The sequence below is a fragment of the Saccopteryx bilineata genome, chromosome 2 (assembly GCF_036850765.1).
Source record: "Saccopteryx bilineata isolate mSacBil1 chromosome 2, mSacBil1_pri_phased_curated, whole genome shotgun sequence".
NCBI lineage: Eukaryota > Metazoa > Chordata > Mammalia > Chiroptera > Emballonuridae > Saccopteryx > Saccopteryx bilineata.
Genome location: NC_089491.1, coordinates 44,917,418 through 44,940,305, shown reverse-complemented (window position 1 = coordinate 44,940,305; position 22,888 = coordinate 44,917,418). Strand labels below are relative to the sequence as shown.

At 42.0% G+C, this 22,888-nt stretch overlaps 1 protein-coding gene and 1 long non-coding RNA gene across 6 annotated transcripts in view; one reads left to right on the top strand and one right to left on the bottom strand.

Moving 5' to 3' along the window:
• Positions 1–8,932: 8,932 nt before the first annotated feature.
• Positions 8,933–21,427, bottom strand: LOC136324316 (uncharacterized). 4 transcript variants are annotated; one of them, XM_066257009.1, is made up of 3 exons: positions 20,405–20,455; positions 19,585–19,643; positions 8,933–11,477 (listed from the first exon to the last, which is right to left on the bottom strand). In XM_066257009.1, exons 2-3 carry the CDS (start codon positions 19,624–19,626, stop codon positions 9,345–9,347), a joined length of 2,175 nt encoding a protein of 724 aa, XP_066113106.1. In that variant the 5' UTR covers positions 19,627–19,643; positions 20,405–20,455; the 3' UTR covers positions 8,933–9,344. The 4 variants fall into 4 exon arrangements, with proteins under 4 accessions (XP_066113106.1, XP_066113109.1, XP_066113108.1 ...); XM_066257012.1 differs by lacking the exons at positions 19,585–19,643; positions 20,405–20,455 and adding an exon at positions 21,392–21,427; XM_066257011.1 differs by lacking the exon at positions 19,585–19,643 and having other exon boundaries at positions 20,405–20,498.
• The window catches only part of LOC136324319 (uncharacterized), a 68,397-nt gene continuing 66,128 nt past the window's right edge, over positions 20,620–22,888 (top strand). For both annotated transcript variants that reach the window (XR_010729069.1, XR_010729068.1), the window contains exon 1: positions 20,620–20,847. This is a non-coding gene — a long non-coding RNA (uncharacterized lncRNA). The remainder of the gene's footprint in view (positions 20,848–22,888) is intronic.

Below are 22,888 nucleotides of genomic sequence, written 5' to 3'. Positions count from 1 at the left end.
ACTAGAATGGCTCTGGCCACAACGGAGCATCGCCTCCTGGTGGGCATGCCAGGTGGATCCTGGTTGGGCGCATGCAGGAGTCTGTCTGACTGCCTCCCCGCTTCTAACTTCAGAAAAATACAAAAAAAAAAAAAAAAAGCTTTCACTATCTGTAATGAGTTTGCTCAAAGTTCTAACAGGGGAATGCAGCTACTCATAGACTTTGTATAGGAAAATGGCCCTTCCTTTCCTAGAAATATCATTTATATCAGCCAGTGACAGTTTTGGGAGAATCCTGAAGGAGCTGGGGGAGGACACCTCGCTGGCAAGTCTAGTCAGCCTGGCTGCTCATAGGAGGACAGCTGCCCACAAGTCCCTGTCTGGCAGTCCGACATCATTCAGCCTCAGACTGTGCGCTGTGAAGATGTGGCAGAATGCCAAGGAACGGCCAGCCAGGGTTCCTAGCAGCGAGGCGAGTGTCTTTCTATCATCATATTTTGCTGAAATAATTTTGAAAAGTGCCTCAAAGAAGAAAATATCAGAGCTTGTGTATTCTCTTTGCAGAGGACTTGCTAATGGGGACACCCCAAATGCTAATTGGCTTCTGGGTGCAACTCCTTTTAAGCAATCTAGCCCTGTTTTACAATTTAAAAAAAAAAATAGAATTGTGAGAAACATTTGTAGAATAAAACATTTATAGCCCATGTGGACCAATACAGCAGTTGGGCTAACTGTAAATATTAATGGGATTTTTCTACTTCTCCATTTCTAACTACATATTAGCTACCTCCTTAAGATCTAGTTCTACTTAGTATGCAAATAAGGAAAATTATTTTGTGCAATTTCATGCTTGATTTGTGTTCTCTTCAATTCTATTTATCAAGTGGTTTGCATTCTATTTTAAATGCTTTTACTCTTAAATGAAAGAGTATATACAGTAATATCTCTTCTTCAAGGTTATCAGAACTGTGACTATTTTAAGCATCCAGAAGACACTCCAGGACACAGGTGAAAAGAACTAAAATAACACCACATCATAGAATCACACACTTTGCTCCTTCGGCTTTCATTCAAAGCTTTATTAACACTTATTTAACAGACAGGCTTAACAAATATGTTTAATTTCTACCTCTAAAGCAGATTAGAAGGAAAATAAGGCTAATTTAAAGACAGAACAGTCAGGCAGCTGCAATGACTCAGAGGTGTGATAGATAATAACAATAAAAGAGCAAAGAGAACCATAGATATGCAAATTCATAATGAAGATCAAGTGTCAATTGTTCTAATATAAATTTCTGATAAGCCAATACATTTTAGAAAATTTTAACCAGAAATGCCTTTAAAAGACAGCAGTGTTTAAAAGAGAAAGATTCTTATCTGGATCATTCCTTAAAAGAACCCAATTCTTAGAGCTAGCAAAATGGAAATTATTGTATATGGACTATATAATATATATAGATGTGTATTTCACATATAATAAAGAGACATATTATAGAAGGAAGGAAAGAAGGAGGAAAGGGAGGAAGGAAAGAAGGGAAGAAGGGAGGGAGGGAGGGAGGGAAGGAGGGAGGGGAGGGGAGGGAGGGAGGGAGGGAAGGAGGGAGGGGAGGGGAGGGAGGGAGGGAGAGAGGGAGGGAGGGAGGGAAGGAGGGGGAGGGGAGGGAGGGAGGGAAGGAAACAGACATGGCAATTCACTAAAAATGAGGATAGCTTCCCACATACTTTATATTTATTTGCACATTTATTTATTTACTCAATTAATAAATATTGAGCTCTTATTAAGTGCTAAGCACAGTGCTAGTTCCTCATGAACTGGACAGACCTGATTCTGACCTTGCAGATCCTCTATTACATTTTAGATAAGTTTCCTGAAAGAGGAAAAGGGGCACCTTAGAATCACATAGACAAGTAGACCAGATCCAGATCTAGTCTGAGGGGGGTGGGGTGGGGCGCTCCCTTGGGGCTTTAAGCTCAGATCTGAAGCGTGATTATCACTTCAGTCAGAGGCTGGTGGTGGAGAGGGCACTCAGGCTGCACTGCACCAGACGAACTGAAGACTGCCAGGAAGAACCATCCTGAGCCCCATAGGACTTATTAATACAGTTAATCACTTTTCTAAGGATAATGGCAATTCATTGCAGAGTGACCTAAGGTGTTTGAATAAATCACTTGATGACAGTGTGGAGAACAGATCAGAGTGTGAGTCAGAGCAGTTAAGGGGGACAAGGTAGAAGGCTACTACAGTCCTCTAGGGAGGGCTGAAGGTAAGGGGTAAGTGAGCGTGGAAGGAGTAGCTAACTCAAAAAATATTCAAGAGGTAAAAACTGAAAGTATTTGGATGGACCAAATAAGAAAGGTGAGGAAGAAGATGGAGTCACAGATGACCTTCACATTCTGGCCTGGGCAGCTGAGTGCATAGTGATGCAGCCACTACATGGAGGACTCCACAGAGGAGCAGGGGTATTAGGGGATGAGGAGCAGAGACCTGGGAATTTAATTTCAGATCTGCCAAGTGTGGCACTCCAGTGTCAATCAAAAAGTTGTATGTATGTGTCTGGGGTCCAGAGGCCAGGTCTGGATGCAAGATACAAGGTTCAAGGCCTGCACTTCCACTGGTTATGTGAGTCCTGTGAACATAGTGGGGACAACAGTTTTTAATGCCAAACTCATTACTGGGAAAGAACAAAAACAGTTCTCATAGAAATGTGCTTTTGATAAGTTTGGTTTCAGAGAATGAAACCAATTACACTTCCCAAAGTCTTTGGATGAAACAAGAAGAATGGATTCTGGGGCATAAAGCCCCAAAACCATACAAACATGTCATGTAACAGTGCCCGGGACTGTGATTTAATACAGTGATACATCAACATCACAGAACACACAGGTGTCTTCACAGGGAAATATACTCAAAACCAAAAGTTCACAATCCCATTCTAAGGGAGGTATTCAGAACAACTGGAAATCTCAGTAGAATTCTGCAATATGTGAAAAAGTTTTGAAGCTGTGCATAGGCCTAGGTGTGAACTCTCTAAGAAACGTGGTGTTAGTGACCTACAGGACTGAACAAAGAAGTATGAAGAGAAAGTAGAGTGGAGGAATTCAAAGCAAAAGTTTTCATATGGCAAGTGGGTTTGGACACTGGCTTTGTCACTTACTAATTTGGTGACCTTGAACAAGATCCTCAACTCACTGAGCTCAGCGAGCTCCTCTGTAAAATATACTGCAGGGAAGAATAAGGGAGACATTGCAGGCAGCTTGCTGAGCACACACACAGTAAGTATTCAATAAACATTCATTGTTTGGTAATGATGACAATGACATGGGACTATTTTATGAAAGGGGTATTAAACTAGAAAGGTCAGATAGTTCTAGGATAAACTGGGATGTACCAAATAGACATACTATAAATATTAGTTCTATTAACCATATTTTACATATATACAACACTTTATAATTTTCAACATACTTTCATATAATTACTTATTTAGCCTTAACAAAAATCCTTCAAAGTAGGTAAAGTAAATATAGTATCCACTTTACAGATGCTGAAACTAACTCTTGGAGAGTTTCAGTAACTCAACCAAAGTCACTCAGCTCACAAGTGGCAGGGTCATGATTCCTACCCAAATCTTTTGATTTGAACTTCACCCTTCCAGCACTGGTATGGATCCCAGAACAAACAGAAAACAAAGTTGAGGAACCCTTGGCAGAAATCTGCTCTAATCTATAGAAGGTACCCAATAGATAAATATAATGACAGTTGTTGCCATCTGGCAAGTAAAGCCAAGGAATGGAGACAACTTGAACGCTGATGTCTTTGTGTTGAGTTGCTAAATGAAACCTGAATAATTTTTCAAATAAATAAACCAGTACATTTTTTGCTGTTGCCTCACTAGTTTGAGTAGTTCTTCTAGCACTTGCAACCAAAATAATCCTGACTAACCTATCCATAAACATTAGACAAATCATTCCTCCTTCAATAAAACCCAAGTATCTTACCTCCATGACAATGCTCCTGCTATTTCCACCAACTGGTATTCCTTTCCTTACCTGTTGAACACCTATCCATCCTTCAAAGTCTACTCTCTTATCATCTACTAAATAAGGCGTCTCTTGATTCTACAGGTACTAACTTCACCTTTTCCTCCCCAAGCACTTGATTTGCATTTCCTGTAGAGAGTATCATACTCTGGAATACTGTGTTTCCCTTTTGTGTCCATTAACACCTTGTACAGTACCTTATACGTGGTAGACCTTCAGTACATAATTTATTTTTACCACATTGTATAAACTAGAATGTTAAGTACTCTCAGAAGATTACCAATGTTGATACTTAGCTATTTAAATGTTAACAGTATGTGACAAAAGAGTAGTCAAGCCTTAGTTTCACATCTCCATATTTAAGAGATGAACATGCAGTGCTAGACATTTCCCAGCATCCCCTACAGCTGGTCTTTCTGCATGTCATGCTCAGGGTAGCAGAATATAATTTCCCTAAAAATAGAAAACTAGAAGTTACAAACCCTTCACGTTTCAGAGAGATTTTTATAGATTTTATTTCGCATATAGATTTTATTGTGTAAATAGGTTTTATTTTGCAAATGTGCTGCTATCTGTGCTCATGGAAGTCATGTCATTGAGCTTCCCAAATCTTATAAGAATATTATTAGCATACTTTAATAATATATATATATATACCATTCTACCATTTACACTGCTTCTCAAAATAGCTTTGCAATATTATATTTTACTATTGTTTATAACAAATCATGTAACCTAGTAAAAATAAATGAATTCAAATAAAATTTTTTGCATAAAGATCTGGCAAGATGTTTTAAATTCCTAATCTGAGCTTATTCTATAAAATGAAAATGCATTAATAATTTTCTCTCTACACAGCACTCAAATTGGCGAGAAAGATTTTGTTTTCTAATGCTTGGTTATTAAAATATATTTTATTTTTTAACTTTTAAATTACAGTTGACATATATTATTATATTAGTTTCAGGTATACACCCCAGTGATTAGGCATTTCATAAGTTATTAAGTGATCATTTAAAAAATCTCGCACCCATCTGACATCATGCATGGTTATTAGAATATTCACTGTATTCCCTATGCTGTACTTTACGTTCCCATGACTATTCTGTTACAACCAATTTGTACTTACCAATCCCTTCCCCTTTTCCACTCACCCCACAACTGGAAGGTGAAAAACACTGCCTGACATTATCCCCATCTGGGGGGATTTTTTTTTCTCTTTTCTGTTCTGATTGTTTTATGCTTCCTTATTCTAGGCATCATCTACTCTACTGTTGATTTCCTGTGCATTATTCATTTCATTAGTGCATTCTTCATTTCTGACTGGTCCTTTTTTATGCTGTTGAAGTTCTAAGCTCATTGAACATCTTTAAAACCAGTGTTTTGAATGCTGCATCTGGTAGTTTGTCTCCGTTTTCTTTATATTTTTCTGGTGTTTGTCTCTTCAGTTTGGCAGCCTCTCTGCGGTTGTTTCTGTGTATTAGATAGAGCTGCTGTGTCTCTCAGGCTTGCTAGTGTGTTCTATAGGGTCCGTAAGACAGCCTTCTCAATTACCCAAGCTGGGGATTCCAGGTGTGACTCCCCTGTGGGCTGTGTACATCTTTTGCTTGATAGCTGTTGACACATCAATGGGAGGGATTTCCTCCCAGGTTGATCAGCTGCAAGGACTGGCTGTGACCAACCACTGACCTCTGACCTCCCACCACCATGGAGGATCTTCTGTGCAGGGGCCCTCCCACAGAGAAGAATTTACTTCAGAGGGGCTCTGGTGCCCACTTGAGTTTGCCCCTTGAGTATGTTGCTTGTAGAGGTGGTTTGGTGGTGGTTCTCTGACATGGTCTGAAGCTGGCCACTGGTGCCAGCACTGGCTCTGGAGCCTCCTGGGAGGTTCAGGCCTAGGTCAGCTGCTGCCTATGTTCTGCCCAGAGCCTCCTGGCATGGGCTATAAAGTGATTTACAGATGGCTGCTACTTGTGCTGGGCTTGGAGGTGCCCAGGTGAAGCCAAGCTGCAAACCAAGGCCAGCTGCCATTCGTGCTGGACATAGGGCTTCTATGGAGAGGAGTAGGGTACACTGAAGCCAGGTGCAGACTTTTTGAGAGATTTTAGGAAAATCTGAAGCATGAGCCAAGACAGGCCATTTGTATGGAAAAAAATCACAGAAATCACTTAGGTAGGCCTGAAAGTTGGGTGGGGTGGGGCCTTAGGACCCTGGTGAAGACAGGGTAAACTCTGTGAGCCAGGTTGATGAAGTCTCAGATATGGCACTGCCTGCCAGCTCTGTGAGTGGAGGGCTCATCCAAAGAACAGTGGCCTGTACCAGCACGTCTGTCTGAGAAACCTGCCTCCTGGCCCTCATCTTGATGCTAGACAATTCAGTTCCTCCCTGTATGTCCTTGGTGCCTTTTGAGCTGCTTCCCCAGCACTGGAACTCAGAGGGAGTGAATCTGAGTAAGTCCATGTGTGGGCCTTTTAAGAGGAACTACCTAGGACTTCAATCAGCCACAACCAGAATTTACTGGGACTTCTTTTCCTGGCTCTGGACTCTGGGCTGGGGAGCCTGTGGGACTGGGACCCTTCACTCATCATGGGAGGTACTTCCACAGCCAAGATACCTCTCCCAATTTTTATCCACCACATGTGGGTGTGGAACCTACCCATTCCATGTCTCTTCCCCTCCTACCAGTCTTGAAATTGCTTCTTTAATTTCCAAGTTGTAAAACTTCCATTCAGCCAGATTTTAGGCAATTCTGAATAACACTTTTTCTGTTGGTTAGTTATAGTTTTCATGTAGCTTTGGGAGGAGGTGAGTGCTCTGTTTACCTACATTACCATCTTGACTGGAAGCCCTTAATACATATTTTTTTCTTTTTATTGAATTTATTGGGATGACACTGGTTAACAAAATTATACAGGTTTCAGGTGCACAATTCTACAGCACATCATCTGTCCGCTGTATTGTGTGTTCACCACCCCAAGTCAAATTTCCATCTATCACCATCTACCCTCCCATGCCTCTTCCACCTCCCCCCCACCCCGTCAATCACCACACACTGCTGTTTGTATCCATGAATTTTTTTCTATTTTTCCTTTTTTTGCTCAGTGATAAAAAAAATAAAAACAAAAGATGTGATACTTAACACAATGAAATACTACTCAGAAACTTAAAAAAAGAAGGAAATCTTACCCTTTGAGACAAGCATGTATGGACCTGGAAAGCATTATGCTTAAAATATATTTTAAATGAAAGGCACAAAATGCTTATTTCCTTACAAACTACTAGAAAGCAAAATGAATAGAATCATAATGCTCATGGAAAATGCAAACACCTGAGATATATATACAACCAGAATTCTGTAGCATCTTTTAGAAGAACTATTTTCTAAGATTATTTTTAATTAGCTAATGAATTTTACTCTACCAAAATAAAACTAATATATGCATAGTATCTTAGAGTTTGAACTTTACTCTGATAATTATTCCTATCATGGTTTGAATGTTTGTGTCCCTGCAAAATGTCTATATTGAAATTCTACCACCCAACATGATGGCATTAGACAGTGGAGTCTTTGGGAGCTGATCAGACTTAGATGAGGTTATGAGGGCAGAGTCCTCATGATGAGATTAGTGCTCTGATAAGAGCCAGGAGAAAGCTTGCTTCCCTTCTTTGGGTCTATGATGTGAGAACACAGCGAGAAGACAGCCCTATATGAATTAGGAAGTGGGGCCTTAGTAGACACTGGATCTGTCGTAGCCTTGATCTTGGACTTCCAGCCTCCAGAACTATGAGAAATAAATGTTTATTGTTTAAGCCACACAGCCTATGGTATTTTTCTCATACCATCCAAAAAACAAACAAACTATGACAGTCCCCATTTTATGTTTACGGAAAATGAGGCTAAGTGGCAACACATGAAGAAGGAGCTGTGTCTCATCCCCAATGGCCACATGACATGTACAAGTTCCCATAAATTTACTGCTCATGAAATTCTTTCCTCAGCTTTGTTTTCATACTGTAGTGGCCTTGAGGTTTCCAAAAGCTGGTCTCTTCTGGAGTTGCCTCTTCCACACAGCTTTGTCCTTGGGGATAGGTGTCCCCCTCACCTTCCACAGCCACATCACTCTCACACCCATCTCTCCACTCCTTGGTTTCCTTGTCCACGCTGGCCCCTTTAGACCTGCCTTTCCCCACTGGAGATGTGATGACAGACTCTGATTTCGCCCCAGGGGTCCCCAAACTTTTTACACAGGGGGCCAGTTCACTGTCCCTCGGACCGTTGGAGGGCCGCCACATACTGTGCTCCTCTCACTGACCACCAATGAAAGAGGTGGCCCTTCTGGAAGTGCGGTGGGGGGCCGGATAAACGGCCTCAGGGGGCTGCATGCGGCCCGCGGGCCGTAGTTTGGGGACCCCTGCTAGATCCACACTAACATGGTAGTCACTCAGTACATGCGGCTACATATATTTTAATAAATTAAATAAAATTTAAAATTCAGTTCTTCAATCACACTAGCCACTTTTCAAGTACTCAATAGCCACATGTGGCTAGTGGATACCATACTGGACAGCACAGATTATAGGACATCTCCTTTACTTCAGAAAGTTCTATTTCACAGTGCTATTCTAAAGAATATGCAGCCTGACCAGGCGGTGGCGCAGTGGATAGAGCGTTGGACTGGGATGTCGGAGGACCCAGGTTCGAGACCCCGAGGTCGCCAGCTTGAGCGCGGGCTCATCTGGCTTGAGCAAATAAAAAATGCTCACCAACTTAGACCCAAGGTTGCTGGCTCAAGCAAGGGGTTACTCGGTCTGCTGAAGGCCCGCGGTCAAGGCACATATGAGAAAGCAATCAATGAACAAATTAAGGTGTTGCAATGAAAAACTGATGATTGATCCTTCTCATCTCTCTCCATTCCTGTCTGTCTGTCCCTATCTATCCCTCTCTCTGACTCTCTCTCTCTGTCCCTGTAAATAAAAAAAAAAAAAATAAAAAAAATTTTAAAGAATATGCAGAAAAGTCTCAAGTTAAGTAAAACATGTATGTCATCAGTCCTTAAATCAGGGGTCCCCAAACTTTTTACACAGGGGGCCAGTTCACTGTCCCTCAGACCATTGGAGGGCCGGACTATAAAAAAAACTATGAACAAATCCCTATGCACACTGCACATATTTTAAAGTAAAAAAAAAAACAACAAAAAAAAAACACCCCGGGAACAAATACAGTATTTAAAATAAAGAACAAGTAAATTTAAATCAACAAACTGACCGGTATTTCAATGGGAACTATGGGCCTGCTTTTGGATAATGAGATGGTCAATGTGCTCTCACTGACCACCAATGAAAGAGGTGCCCCTTCTGGAAGTGCAGCGGGGGACGGATAAATGGCCTCCGGGGGCCGCATGTGGCCCGCGGGCCGTAGTTTGGGGACCCCTGGTAGGGCCCCGGGAAAGCAAAGAGGCATTCTTCTTTTTTGAAGAGAGACCTCTGCTCTTGTTCAGCAAATGCAAATAATAAAAGTATATTTCCAAGACACTGGCCTCTTGTTCTGGTTTATGTGGTGGCTCATCACTCCAGGAAAGGCTATCGCCAACATTCTGGAGTGGGAAGGATCCCTTCAAACCGGTTTTGGAAATATTTATGGAAGTAGGGTAATTTGGAGAAAGTGTCTTTTCCTTTTTCTCATGAGTTGTTTGCCCGGTGACTGCTCGGGGTGTCTGTACTGATCCATCATCCATCTTTTGTGGTGGCAACTGGTCAAACCAAGTGCTGCTGTGTGCACCACGTGCCTCTACAGTGGGTCCACAGAAGACACTGGCTTCCGAACGTCCATGAAACACAGCATTCTCCATGGGGCCCTCTGACACACTCAGGGTGGGGCTGGCAGTTAGCGGGGTCTCGTAATTTTCAGGATATGGTAGGTCAAACTGCCTCTGAGTTATTGCGGCAGGACTGCTTTTAGCAGAACTCCACACCCTTCTGTCTGGACCATCTCCTGGCGCTCTCCCCAAGACAGTCTTCCCTGTGCTGTCCGTGATGGCAGGTTCCCACTTAATTTTATGCCTAATATCAGTTTGGGGGGACCACAGAGGGAACCCCACATTGTCTGATTCCTTTCTCTTTCTACCAGAGCTATCAGAAGGGGGAATTAGTTGACCCACAGGCAGTCTCTGGGAGGGGTCTTCCCCTCTGGAGATGTCATCCTTGAATTCCACTGTGACTTCCTGGGAGGTCACCACTGAGGACCCAACTGCTCCTGGGAATTTCTTTCTGATTTCAGCCTCCAGGAGTGTCTCCCCAGGAGAAGAAACATGACTTGGCACCATGGTTTTTGACACTAGTGTACATTCACTTGTGGGAGACAGGGTAATTCCTGACAACCTTCTCCACTCCTTGCCTAGAACTCCGCTGCGAAGTATCCCTTTACTTTCTCCAGGTTCATCTGAACATTCCTCCTCTGAGCCATCTGTCAGTAGAGTCCAGAAGTAACCATTTCTGGGTGGGCTCTGACTGGCTTCTTCTAAAATATTACTTTCTTCAGAAGCGAGTCTGAGTTGTGGTTGAGCCCCCAACCTCTCAGGAAACATCTCATTTTCATTCAGGGTCTGAATACAACTATATTCTACTCTGTTATACTTTTGTTGGGCCAACTCTTCCTGCTGAAGCCCATCAGGAGGGCACCGGGCAGCTCTTCCCTCTCCTTCATTCCTAACTGTAGTTCCTTGCCACCCACAACACTGACTATCTAGAAAACCCTCCTCCTGGAAGGAACATGAAAATTCTGAAGACAAGGCCATTTCTGACAAGTTATTTTGGGGACTCAAAGAGCAGCTGTGACTATCTGTTTGTGTACTGGACTGGTCTTCTCTGAGCAGGGCTGGAGATTCAGATGGCCTGTCATGGGCATTTCTCTTACTTCCTAGAGCTTGCGAGCTCTGACAAAGATCAGACGGAGGGAGTACTAGAGAACTCATGGGACTCTTCAATCTACGCTCCTGTAGAGGGTTGGACAAGAACTTCTGGGCCCAATCAATAACATGTCGCAGCTTCTGTATCTCAGGCACCAAAGTATCAGCCAACAGATGGAGGTCAAGTTCCATTGGGCAGCTCTCTGTCCAATGTTCCTGCTGGTTCCTCTGGTCCTGATACCGCTCTGCTTCTCCAGGAGCCACCGTAGGCACTTCCTGGAGCCACGGTTCCTTTCCAATTGCTAAAGAACGTGGTGATATATGCGGTCCTCCCAGCCCAAAGGTTTGATTTTCTGAAGGATTCAGTTTGGTGTCTTGTGAAGTTGTCAACACCTGTTGACTGTCATTTCTGGAAGCACCACCCTTGATGATCCCAATGCTTTCAAAGTAAGCCACACGCTTGGCTCGTAAGTATTTCAGGTTACAGGTTCGAGGAGTGTCTGCTTCATTCCATGGAGAACATCCAGTCAGTGTGGGGGGTAAGGGATCCATCTGTACCAAAAGAGGCAGGCATTAAAAATAAAAACATCAATCACTCTTCTATCAACAAGGTGATGATCCTACTATATCCACTAACATCCTACAACCCAACTAACATTTTGATAAGAACTTGAAGTAGCTTTGTAATTACAAGAGCAAGGCAACTTAATGTATTAAGAGAAACTAAGAAGAAATTCACCAGTAAGGTTTTATCACCTTCAGTCATACACTGGGCCATAGTCACTGACTGAGAAAGATTAATTTTGTATTTTGCAGGGGACATATGCCAATTCAGTGAATATAAAATAGAAAATGACTTTTAAATAAAGTTAATCTGATTTATTTCAAGATTTTTCCATGGTTTCATTTCCTTTTTATTTTACTAAGTATATCAATTATAATGAATTTTATAAATGGCATAGTAATTTTAAAAGAACAAAAAGAAGCAAGTCTAAAAGAGAAAGGAAGAGAAAGAGGACAAGATAGGAAAAGAAAATTTATTTAGAACCACGTAGTACAACCATCTCATACCAGTTTATCTTTCCTACTTACCCTGCCAACCAGGTCAGGACAGCAGAAAGAACCAGGATGATGGAAACAGGCAGGGCAGAAAGGCTCCAGAGTGGGCAGAAAAAGCCTGGAAGTGACCTCAAGGTCACCTGTCAATAAATATACTACTAGCCAAAACTGGACCCCTGACAAATCCACACTTAAAATAATTAATTGCAGCCTTTTTTTAAAATCATTTTTTTATTTTTTAATTATAGTTGACATGCACAATAATATTAGTTTCAGGTCTACGACCCAGCAATTAGACATTATATAACTTACTAAGTCAGGGGTTCCCAAACTTTTTACACAGGGGGCCAGTTCACTGTCCCTCAGACCATTGGAGGGCCAGACTATAAAAAAAACTATGAACAAATCCCTATGCACACTGCACATATCTTATTTTAAAGTAAAAAAACAAAACGGGAACAAATACAATATTTAAAATAAAGAACAAGTAAATTTAAATCAACAAACTGACCAGTATTTCAATGGGAACTATGCTCCTCTCACTGACCACCAATGAAAGAGGTGCCCCTTCCGGAAGTGTGGTGGGGCTGGATAAATGGCCTCAGGGGGCTACATGTGGCCCGTGGGCCATAGTTTGGGGACCCCTGTACTAAGTGTTCATCCTATTTTGTACCCATCTGACACCAGACAGTTACTGGAATATTATTGACTACATTCCCTGTGCTGTACCTTACATCCCCGTGACAACTCTGTAACAATTTATACTTCGTAGCCCCTTCACCTTTTTCACCCCAGTCCTTTATCCTTAATGTAAGGCAAGCTTTGCAAAAGAGAACCCCTCTTTCTTCCTCCCTCTGCCTAATTCACCCAAGTCTCCCCTGGGACACCTCCTGTAATTTGAAAATTACTGATATAAAATATACCCTTCAGAAATTATTATTTTATACACAGAGTTCTTCAGCATTTTTGCCATACATGGTCAGCTTCAGAAAAAATTTTTATGAATGAATAAGGAATGCAAGCACACCTGATACAAGCACACCTGATACAAATAACTTAGAGATCTACAGCCTGTTTGTTTGAACATGTTCCACATGTTCTTTCCTTTGATATTTACAATGATCTTGAGAAAATTTCAGATGTGGCAAATGAGGTTCAAAGGCATCAGCAATTAGTCCAGAATTACACTTGCCAAACCAAGGACAGAAGTCAACTCTTTCGCTCCCAAGCGCAGGGCTCTTTCATCTACTTCACTGTGAGTCACAAGTACTAAAATGTGACTCTCCATTCTGGGGCAAGACCACCCCTCCTGCAAGGTCTTCAGGAGAACCAGCCCGTTTTGAAGGGATTCTTGGTGTTTAAAAACATCACTTTTTTAAAAATTACCAATACTGTGTGAAATAGATATCTCTGAATTTCTCACCATTACTATCACCAGGTGGACATGACCCTGACTTAAGTAAAGAGTGTATGTCCCAGACATCACTTGATTTTTTTCAAATGATGGACACTTTTTAAAAAGGACAAGGTCCATTTGACCTTGTCAAAATGGTTCCAATTTCAAAAGGGTTATTTAGAACATTTGGTACCTACTCCACGCTCTAATCTCAAGCCAAGATTCTTAATTCAGCTGCCTTTTACTGAGGAGCTGTGTGGTATACACAGGAGGAATGATGGAAGCGTGGAGCTTAGGTGCTTCGAGTCTAGAGGAGACAGAGGAGCAAACAGATCCCCGATGTACGGCTGTGTTCTTCAATGTGCTGGGTGATTCTAGTTCGGCCTCATGCCAAGCAATACACTGAACTTGGCCCCTTATTTTTTTCTAAAAAAAATAAAATAAAAATCTAAGCACATCAAGTACTCATGTTTGTATTAGCCTTTCTGATTTCCAAGAAGTGGTAGACTGTGAAACCCAGAGTATACAACTTCATTAACCCTTATTCAACTTGAAGTAGATCTGATTCCAATCAACAGGGGTTTCTTCTTCCATCCACCATTCCCTGTGCAGGACACCAGCTCCTCAAACCTCTTTTATGCTGGGTAATCAGGCTCTCCTCAAACCTCTGTTTATGCTTCGAGCTTACATACCAAGAGGCCCCTCCAGTTACTGAATCCAGTTTATTTACCGGTACCGCTAGGACATGGTAGTATTAATGAACATTCTTCCTCTTAGACAAGCCAACAGTGCAGTGTGCTATGCATGACTGCAGGTGCTCAGGAGGCAGGAGTCCGCTGAAAGGGCATACCAACAGACTCCTGGAGAGGTGATGCCTCAACCGAGACCTGAAGGCTAGCCCTAATGTTCCAGGTAGAAGGACCAACATGGGTGGAAGTTTCCAGATGAGAGAAGTTATCCAGAAGAATGTTGACCCAGGCAGAGCCACAGACTCACAGGGTGGGGTGAGTCACAGTTACCATAGGGAGTTAGAGTCTCTATCTGAGCTTATTTGAGAATGGCCTGAGTCATGAACAAATGACACTGCAATTCACATAAAAACAACTTCTGAATTCAGGAGTATTTTGACATTGTGTATTTTCCTAATTTGTATATTTCAAGAACAATGACTGGCATGTTATTTTTGGAGAAAATTTTTCAAGTTGAAAGCAAGACTTTATATTTATGTTTCATTGACCTAGGTATAACCTCTACCCTCCCCCATCTTTGTTTAGTGACCCATGCTGCTTAGTGTCCTCAGGTGTCATTTAACTCTATGCCAAACAGGAAATCAATCACATCAGTAAATGCATTCCTAGGTGTTACTAAATGACAATAAATTATAATCATATAATAATAATGCTGATACTACATATTACTAAATGGATACCTTTTATTAAACATGTATTTATGCACTTTGACAAATAATTTCTGATGACACTGTCTGTCCTGGAAGTAACTGATACTTGCATCATAGAATTTTCTAGGTGAAAGAGACCCATTCATCCTAGAAGGCAAGGGAACCTCCAGACTGTTTCCATGGTGGCTGCACCAATTTCCATTCCACCAACACTGTACAAGGATTCCATTTCACCTACATCCCCCCCCAAACGCTCATTATTTGTTTCTTAATAATAGCCATTCTTACAGGGGTGAGGTGATGTCTCATTGTGCTTTTGATTTGCATTTCTCTGATGATTACTTATGCTGAGCACCTTTTCATATACCTGTTGGTCATGTATGTCTTCTTTGGAAAAATATATTCAGATCTCCCACCTACCCATTTTTAATCAGGTTATTTTTGTTTTTGCTGTTAACTTTTATGAGTTCCTTATATATTTTGAATAATAAACTTTTATCAAATATCTGGTCTGCAAACATTTTTCCCCATTCTATAGGTTGCCTTTCATTTTGTTTTCATCTTTAAAAATAAAAAATAAAACTACCATAGGTTCCAGCAATCCCACTTCTGGGTACATATCCAAAGGAAACAAAATCACTATCTCAGAGAGATAGCTGCATTGCCATGTTCATTGAAGTTCATGATAGTCAATATATGGAAACATATATTGGTATTGATGAATAAATGGATAAGAAAATGTGAAATAGATACATCTATGTATATCTATCTATATAGATATCTATATCTATAGGTCTATGTCTATCTACATCCATATATTATTATTATTCAGCCACAAAAAGAAGAAAACACTCCCATTTGCAATAATATAAATGAATCTGCAGGACATGATGTTAAATAAAATAATCCAGACACAGAAATGTCAAAAACTGCATGATCTCACTTATATATGAAATCTAAGAAATTCAAATTCATAGAAACAGAAAGTAGAACGGTGATTAGGCACTGGAGGAGAGAAATGGGGAGATGTTGGTCAAAGGGTAGAAATTCCCAGATATAAGATAAATAGTCCTGGGGAGCTATGATATGGTGACTATATTTAATAATACTGTATTGTATACTTGAAATTTGCTAGGAAAATAGATCATAAGTATTCTTACCACACACATACACAAATGGTAACTATGTGAGGTTAAAAAAAAGGCAATTATAAATAACAAAGAACTATTTTCCAACCCAATGCCTTTCACTCTGCATTCTACAGGGCTTCAGGGTTGCAAAGAGGATCAGGGTTGCAAGGCAGGGGCTTTGAAAGGCCAAGGAGATGAGCAGGTCATGCACTTCAACTTGAGCAATTCCATTACATCTTAAATTTGAGATTGTCCTTAAGGAAAGGCTTCTCCTGCTAATAAAAACGTGGCAAATTCATTGTTCAACATAATTGTTTTACAGATGAGGAGACTGAGGCATGGAATGATTACATAACTTGTCCAAGGTCAGCCAGATGGAGCACACCAGGGCCAGGCCCACAGGCTGGGCTCCACGGTGCCACATGGTAGGCGTAGGGCACTGGAGCAGTTCTCAGACCACAGCACTCTGGCATCCCTCATGCAGTATGATCACCCACCTCACACCATGCCAGCTCACCGTGGTCACTACACCACTTACTGTCTGTACCAAGGCTTGGAAACTCATTGCACATTGCTTCTTTAGCCATGCTTGAATTATTATTATGTTATTATTTGAATTATCTGATTTTTTACCAAAACATTTATTTTAAAACTATTCAAATTTACTAGAATAGTTGCAGCTACAGTAAAAATAAGGTGACCAATCATCCCCATTTGCCAGGGACTGAGGTGTTTCCCAAATAGAGGACTATCACTGTTAAAACTGGGATTGTTCCAGGCAGAGAGTGGGTGGTTACCCTAAATTTAAAGAACTATTTTCCTTTGAGAGTAAGCTGCCAACATGATGCTCCATCCATCACCTGAGTACATTAGTATAAGTTTTATACAAACAAGGTCATTTTCCTTCATAACTTATAACTAGCAAGGTAGGAAAGTAATATTGACCCATTATGACTATTTTATCCTTAGACCCCATTCAGTGTTCACCAATTACCCTAATAATGTATTTTCTAACAAAAGGATTCAGTTCTAATTCAAGTATGGCATTTAGTTGCCATGTATCTTAGGTCTCCTTCCATCAGAAACAGTTCCTCCATCTTTCCTTCACTTCAACAATGCTTTAAGGAAGCCACAGCTAGTTTCTCTGACGATGATCCAAGTTTCTTTAGGGCACATATCGTATGCTATGCTAGTATGCTCCAGAGCACCAAGCAGTTTTTATTCTTGTAGAAGATGATCCAAAAATAACTGATCAACCAACACCAAGTCAACCAGCAGAGAAGGCAGCTGTGATTCCACAGGTATACTGAACTGCCTGTGCTCAGCAACAACTAAAACTCTGAAGAGCCAAAGAGCCTGGTGCTCACACTCTAGCGAAATAAAATAAAAAAAAAAAAAAAGGAAAGACTCTCTCCCTCAGTTTCCGATGTCTCTCCATTCTTTTGTGAAGTCAAGAACATTTCATGCCAGGCTGGCTCCAATAGCCTTGGCAGCACTGGACTAACTCAGGAAGTGATACTGAGACTGTGAAAATTAGTCAATATGGCCTTTTTGGTCTCAATTTTCTACCCATTTCTAATTACATTACACATTGCCTTAAGTTGACCTTATTTTTGTCATGATGCAGATTAGGATGTCATTAGGGCCACAGTCGGGTAAAGATGACTTGGTTCTTGTCTAGGCCACCTGAGCCTGTCACTTGTTAGAGACAGACACACATATTCAGAGAGAGTAGGACCACAGTCATGCCCACAGTTGCTGAGTCTCAAGGAATCAGTGATTTTTGGAAACCCAGTGCTTTTTACCCAGCTTCCTTATTGTAAACAAAGACAGCATAGAGACCCATTTGTTAGGAAGTTGCACTTCAATGACTTCAGAAATCCAGAAACCAGTAACTTATATAGAAAAAAATAAACCCTTGGTGTGTTTGTGTGTGTGTATTATTGTCTAGGATATCTATGAACAACTGTGTAATCATACAACAATAAAAATAGTAATTGCGGCCTGACCTGTGGTGGCACAATGGATCAAGTGTCGACCTGGAACACTGAGGTCACCGGTTCAAAACCCTGGGCTTGCCTGGTCAAGGTACATATGGGAGTTGATGCTTCCTGTTCTCTTCCCAGCCTTCTCTCTATCTCTCTCTCTCTCTGTGTCTCTCTTCTCTAAAATGAATACATAAATAAAAATAATTAAAAAATAATAATTGCTAACACATAGCACTTAATGTTTTGAAAACAGAGAGCTAAGTAACTTGCCCAGGGTTACACAGCTCATAAGTAGAGGAGCCAGAATTCTAGCTCATACCTACTGGTTCCAGAGTTCTTGCTCTTAACTCACTTTTAATTATTTAGTTGGCTCATGTATTGACATAACCAATACATAGCACAAGTTGTGTTTTTAGGTCCTAAATGACAGGTGATTAATTCAAACACAAATAGACTGGCCTGCCCATGGAAAATAAAGCATCTGAATTAAAACAAACAAACAACAAAAAACCCAGTTTTAAAAGCATCATTTACAATTACTTAAGAGTATAGTGTAGAACTGGCAGTGTCAATATACATAGATAAACAGATGTTGGCTTAATAAGTCTGTCTCTTTTCTTGTTGAATACCAAGATATTTTTCAGACCTCAGTGCTTTATTATTTCAATTCCATTTCTTGCAACCCACTAAAATCTTGCAAGAATGAAGCTTGACCTCCCAGCCCCTCCTCAGACAGCAGTCTGCACATGCCACCTACAGGCATTAACAGGATGCAGGTTTTCTCCCGGACAGCCAACAAGATCGCTTAGCTGACTGTCATCCCTAAAATCCCTAGGAAGTGGAGTGGAAGTCAAGGCAAAGGCAAGGGAGATAGCACAAAACCCAGCTACACTAATTTAAGGGCTGGGGAAACTAGGAGAGAGTGCATCAATTGCAGACTAGACACAGAGGTTATCTTTCACCTAAACCCAAACCACCACGCGCTCAGGTAAATGTAATACAAAGGAGATTCTTCCTCTAGGAAGATAAACCAGGAAACACAACACAGGCTTTAAAAAATACTACATATTTCACAGTAAACATTCTCCCATCAAACCCAACAGACCCCATTGTTCCGTCTCTGGTTCTTAACACAATACCTGCTTAGTGTAAAAACAGAACAAAACAGCCTGCAGCTCCATCTGGACAAGCCTAGGATAGAAAGAGCTGATAGAGAAAATGCTTCTAGTTTTGCCAGCCCCTATTTTAAAGTAGAAGCTTCAGGATTCCCTAAGCCAGGCCTCAAGTTTAAAAAAAAAACAAAAACTATTCTCTTAATGAGGAGCTCTCTTCCAGTCTCATCACTTTGCTATAATTCATAGTTTTTTCTCTCTCTTTGTATTCATGGCTTGTTGAATGGCTAAAGAATAGCACACTTAGGCCCTGGCCCAGTGGCTCAGTGGAGAGAGCATCTGCCCAGCTTATGGACACCCTGGGTTTGATTCCAGTCAGGACACACAGGAGAGGTGACCATCTGCTTCTTCCCGCATCCCTTCCCCCTTCTCTCCCTTTTCCCCTCCCACGACTAGTGGTTCAGTTGGTTCTAGCTTGACCCTGGGCACTGAAAATAGCTAGGCTGGTCCCAGCATGTCAGTCTCAGCTCCTAAAAATAGCTGGGTACTTGAGCATTGGCCCCAGATAGGGTTACCAGATGGATCTTGGTCCAGGAGCATGCAGGACTCTGCCTCATTATCTCCCCTCTCTAATCTGAAAGAAAGAAAAAAGAAAATAAAACAAAAGAAAAGGGAAAGGAAAAGCACACCTACAGACAAAATTTTACCTAGAGAAAAAAAGTCTACCTCCCCCTTGATCACTACTACATTTTAGATGCTCCACTAAGCAGTATAGTATTTGGCAAAAAGTACAGATTTTGGAGACAGGCAAGCAATCCTGGGTTTAAATCCCAGCTCCACCACAAGTGATCAGTGTGTCTTAATTTCCTCCTTCATAAAAAGAGAGGTGTGGGGAGTGGGGCTTACACTCCCTCCCTACCTCATGCTGCACGAATAAACGGGAATGAGATGTTCTAAGTGCCAAGCTCAGCCCAGATTCTTCTGAAAACAGTCTGTGCATTCCCACCTGCGCCTCCTGAGAACCTGACCTACTCCATCAGGTTCAGCTGCGACAGCAGCCCTCGAAAAAGAAAAGCAGAACTGGAGAGTAAAGTAAGGCCCAGGAAGTCCGAGGTCTGGGAATGAGCCCGGTGTGGCCAGTGCCTGGCACAAACGCATAAGCCACATACACGCCTAAGTGTCTCCCTGCACCACAGGAAGACCCTGCAAGCACAAATCATGGATTCTTTCAGCCAGAGGTCATCCAGTACTAGAAAGACATGTTACTTGAATTCCCTTCCACCCTCCAAAACAGAAACAAACAAAAAAACTCGTTGTTTCTTTTTAAAAGAAATAGACACAAGAAATACTCAAATTAATAATAATAATAATAATAATAATAATAATAAAAGTTACTTCTTAGCTTGTCTGTCCTGAACGAAAACCCCCTTTCTCAGTCAAGCCGCGGGCGCTGGACTCTTACAGCCCTGAAACCAAACGTCTCGCTGGCGGCCTCGGTCGCCATGGAAACCGCGACGGCGGCGGGGCGGATCCCTGGCATGTGGGAGGGGCCGCCCAGGGGCTACCAGGGAGACGCCTGAGTGGCTGCTGGAGGCTTAGAGTGCGGAGTGAATGCAGTGACGTCTGGGTTCCCGTGATCTGCGAGCTTGGTCCCTGCCCAGGACACGGAAAGGGGGAAAGAAAGTTGCTTCCAGTTCAGAATCTCCAAATCTGACCGATGATCAGAATCACCTGTATGGACCCCAAATTCTCACTGTAAAAACTCAGACCGCGTTCCCACTCCCGGCCTGATCAATCAAAGTCTCCGCGGCGGGGACCCGGAATCTGGATTTAACCAGGTGCTTTATAGGGTCGGGAGGTTGGGAGACACCGCCTTCGAACGCCCTCACCCCCACCCCATAATGATAAAAGAATCTGCAACTCAGTATCCTCCCCAGCAGCTCCCAAAGGAGGGGGGTTGGAGGGGGGGGGGAGATAAGGAGCCGGGGAGGTCCTTAGAGTTAGAAACGCAGAGCCCATGCAGTTCCTGAACTGAGGTGTGAGCGGCTCTTCGCGGGTTTTCCACGTGGGGGCAGTGTCGCTCTTCGCTCCTGTTCATTGCGCAAAACAGTGGTCCACGGTGTTTATTCCAGTTAATTCTGGTTGCAGTCTCGTTAATATAAACTCGTTTAGAAAGCGGAGCTTGGATGCTGAGAGATGTCTCCTTAGGAAGAATGGGGCAGTAGCAGAGCCAAGGGCTGTAAATGTGTGAAACTCTTAGCTCCAGCTCTTGGTTTACACTTAGGGTTGAGAACAAAGAATGCAGGCTTGTAAAGCAGTAATGTTCTTGTGGAGAATGACGGTGTGCAGAGACAACAGATTTCTCAGCCCTCTGAGCCTTACCTTTTATTGTGAAACCTCAGGACTGATTCAGACATCTGGACTTGAAGGCTACGCCTGACCCATGGAAAACCGGGAGTCCCATCTGCTCACTTTCAGGAGGCAATGAAATGGGGGAGGGACTCACTTCTGCACTAATGGGAATCCCCATAGTACAGACCTTCCTGAGAGCAAAACCGGGACCTCTAATACATATTTGCACAGCCTGTCTGAGAGATTGAGGGGAGGCTCAGCTCAATACAAGGGTATAGTCTATGGGTCTCTAGTATATCCTGTGTATTTAGTTAGCATGCCTTTTTCTGATAACCTGTCTATAGGTCTGACTTGTGTTATTACTGCGTGTTATATCATTAAGTAAGGACAGCTTGTTCTATATTAGCCTAGAAGGTACTTCTTCCAATTCACTCTTCTGAATCGTGAGTTATTGTTAAAACAGAGTGAAGGGACTGCCATCATTATGGCCAAGTGAGCAGGCTACAACATATCCCTTGTGATAATAGTTGTTTTACACAAGAAAGAGCCCCACAGTCACATAAGCGTGTGAAACATTTGATTAAATGTATTCCTTTAGATCAGGGCTTTTTTTTTTTTTCAGCAGCTTTCCTAAATTAAAAGGGATATACTGTGACTCCTCAAGATAAAGCAACTGCATGTAGCATTGCTCACACTTCCTTCCCATGGCATATTTTTCCTAAGACTGGCGTGCAGAGCAACTATTCTGCAGAACATATCTTGGGAAACACTAAACTGGAGTAACAGTGACCTCCCCACCAAGTCTGTGTAAGGTAGGATGGCACAGAGCTGTTGGGCACTTCCAGTTTGCCAGCGTGAAGGTGGAAAAAGAGATTTGGGCTGCCTTCTTCAAGACAGGATGGGAGCCTTCATTCGAAACACAGAAGATAAAGAATTAGATTGCCAGGAGGACACATCAACAGTTAATTTCAGGTGCTTGACATTGTTTAGTTTACAGGCAGACCATGTTTTATTGCACTTCTCTTGAGTATGGTCCACAGATGTTGCATTTTTTACAAATTGAAAACAAGCAAAAGATTGACTTGCTTGGTTACAGTGATCCTGAACGCAACCTGTGATATCTTGAGGTATGCCTGTATTTAATCCTTGTAACCACTCTCTGAGATAGCGATCGTTTTATCCACATTTTAGAGAAAAAGAAGCTGACATGAATTACTCAAATACCACACCCAAGCTTGTGTAGGCAGGAAGTGATGGGGCTGGTATTTGGAGCCAGACCTTAGTCTATGACGGATCCCAGGCCGAGCACCAGGGCAGCCAGCAGCAGATGGGAGCACTGTGACTTTCATTTTCATGAGTAATTACTGGTGAAAAGTAGGAAAGAGGGGGCAGTCAGCTCTCAAATAGCAGGAAGAAAGCCTCCTGTGTCAGCTTTTGATGGTGGGCAGGAGGTACCTCCTTCAAAAGCTAGACAATTAGGAAAAATTAGGAAATTTATTGAAACAGCGCCAAAGCAAAAACTTTGTG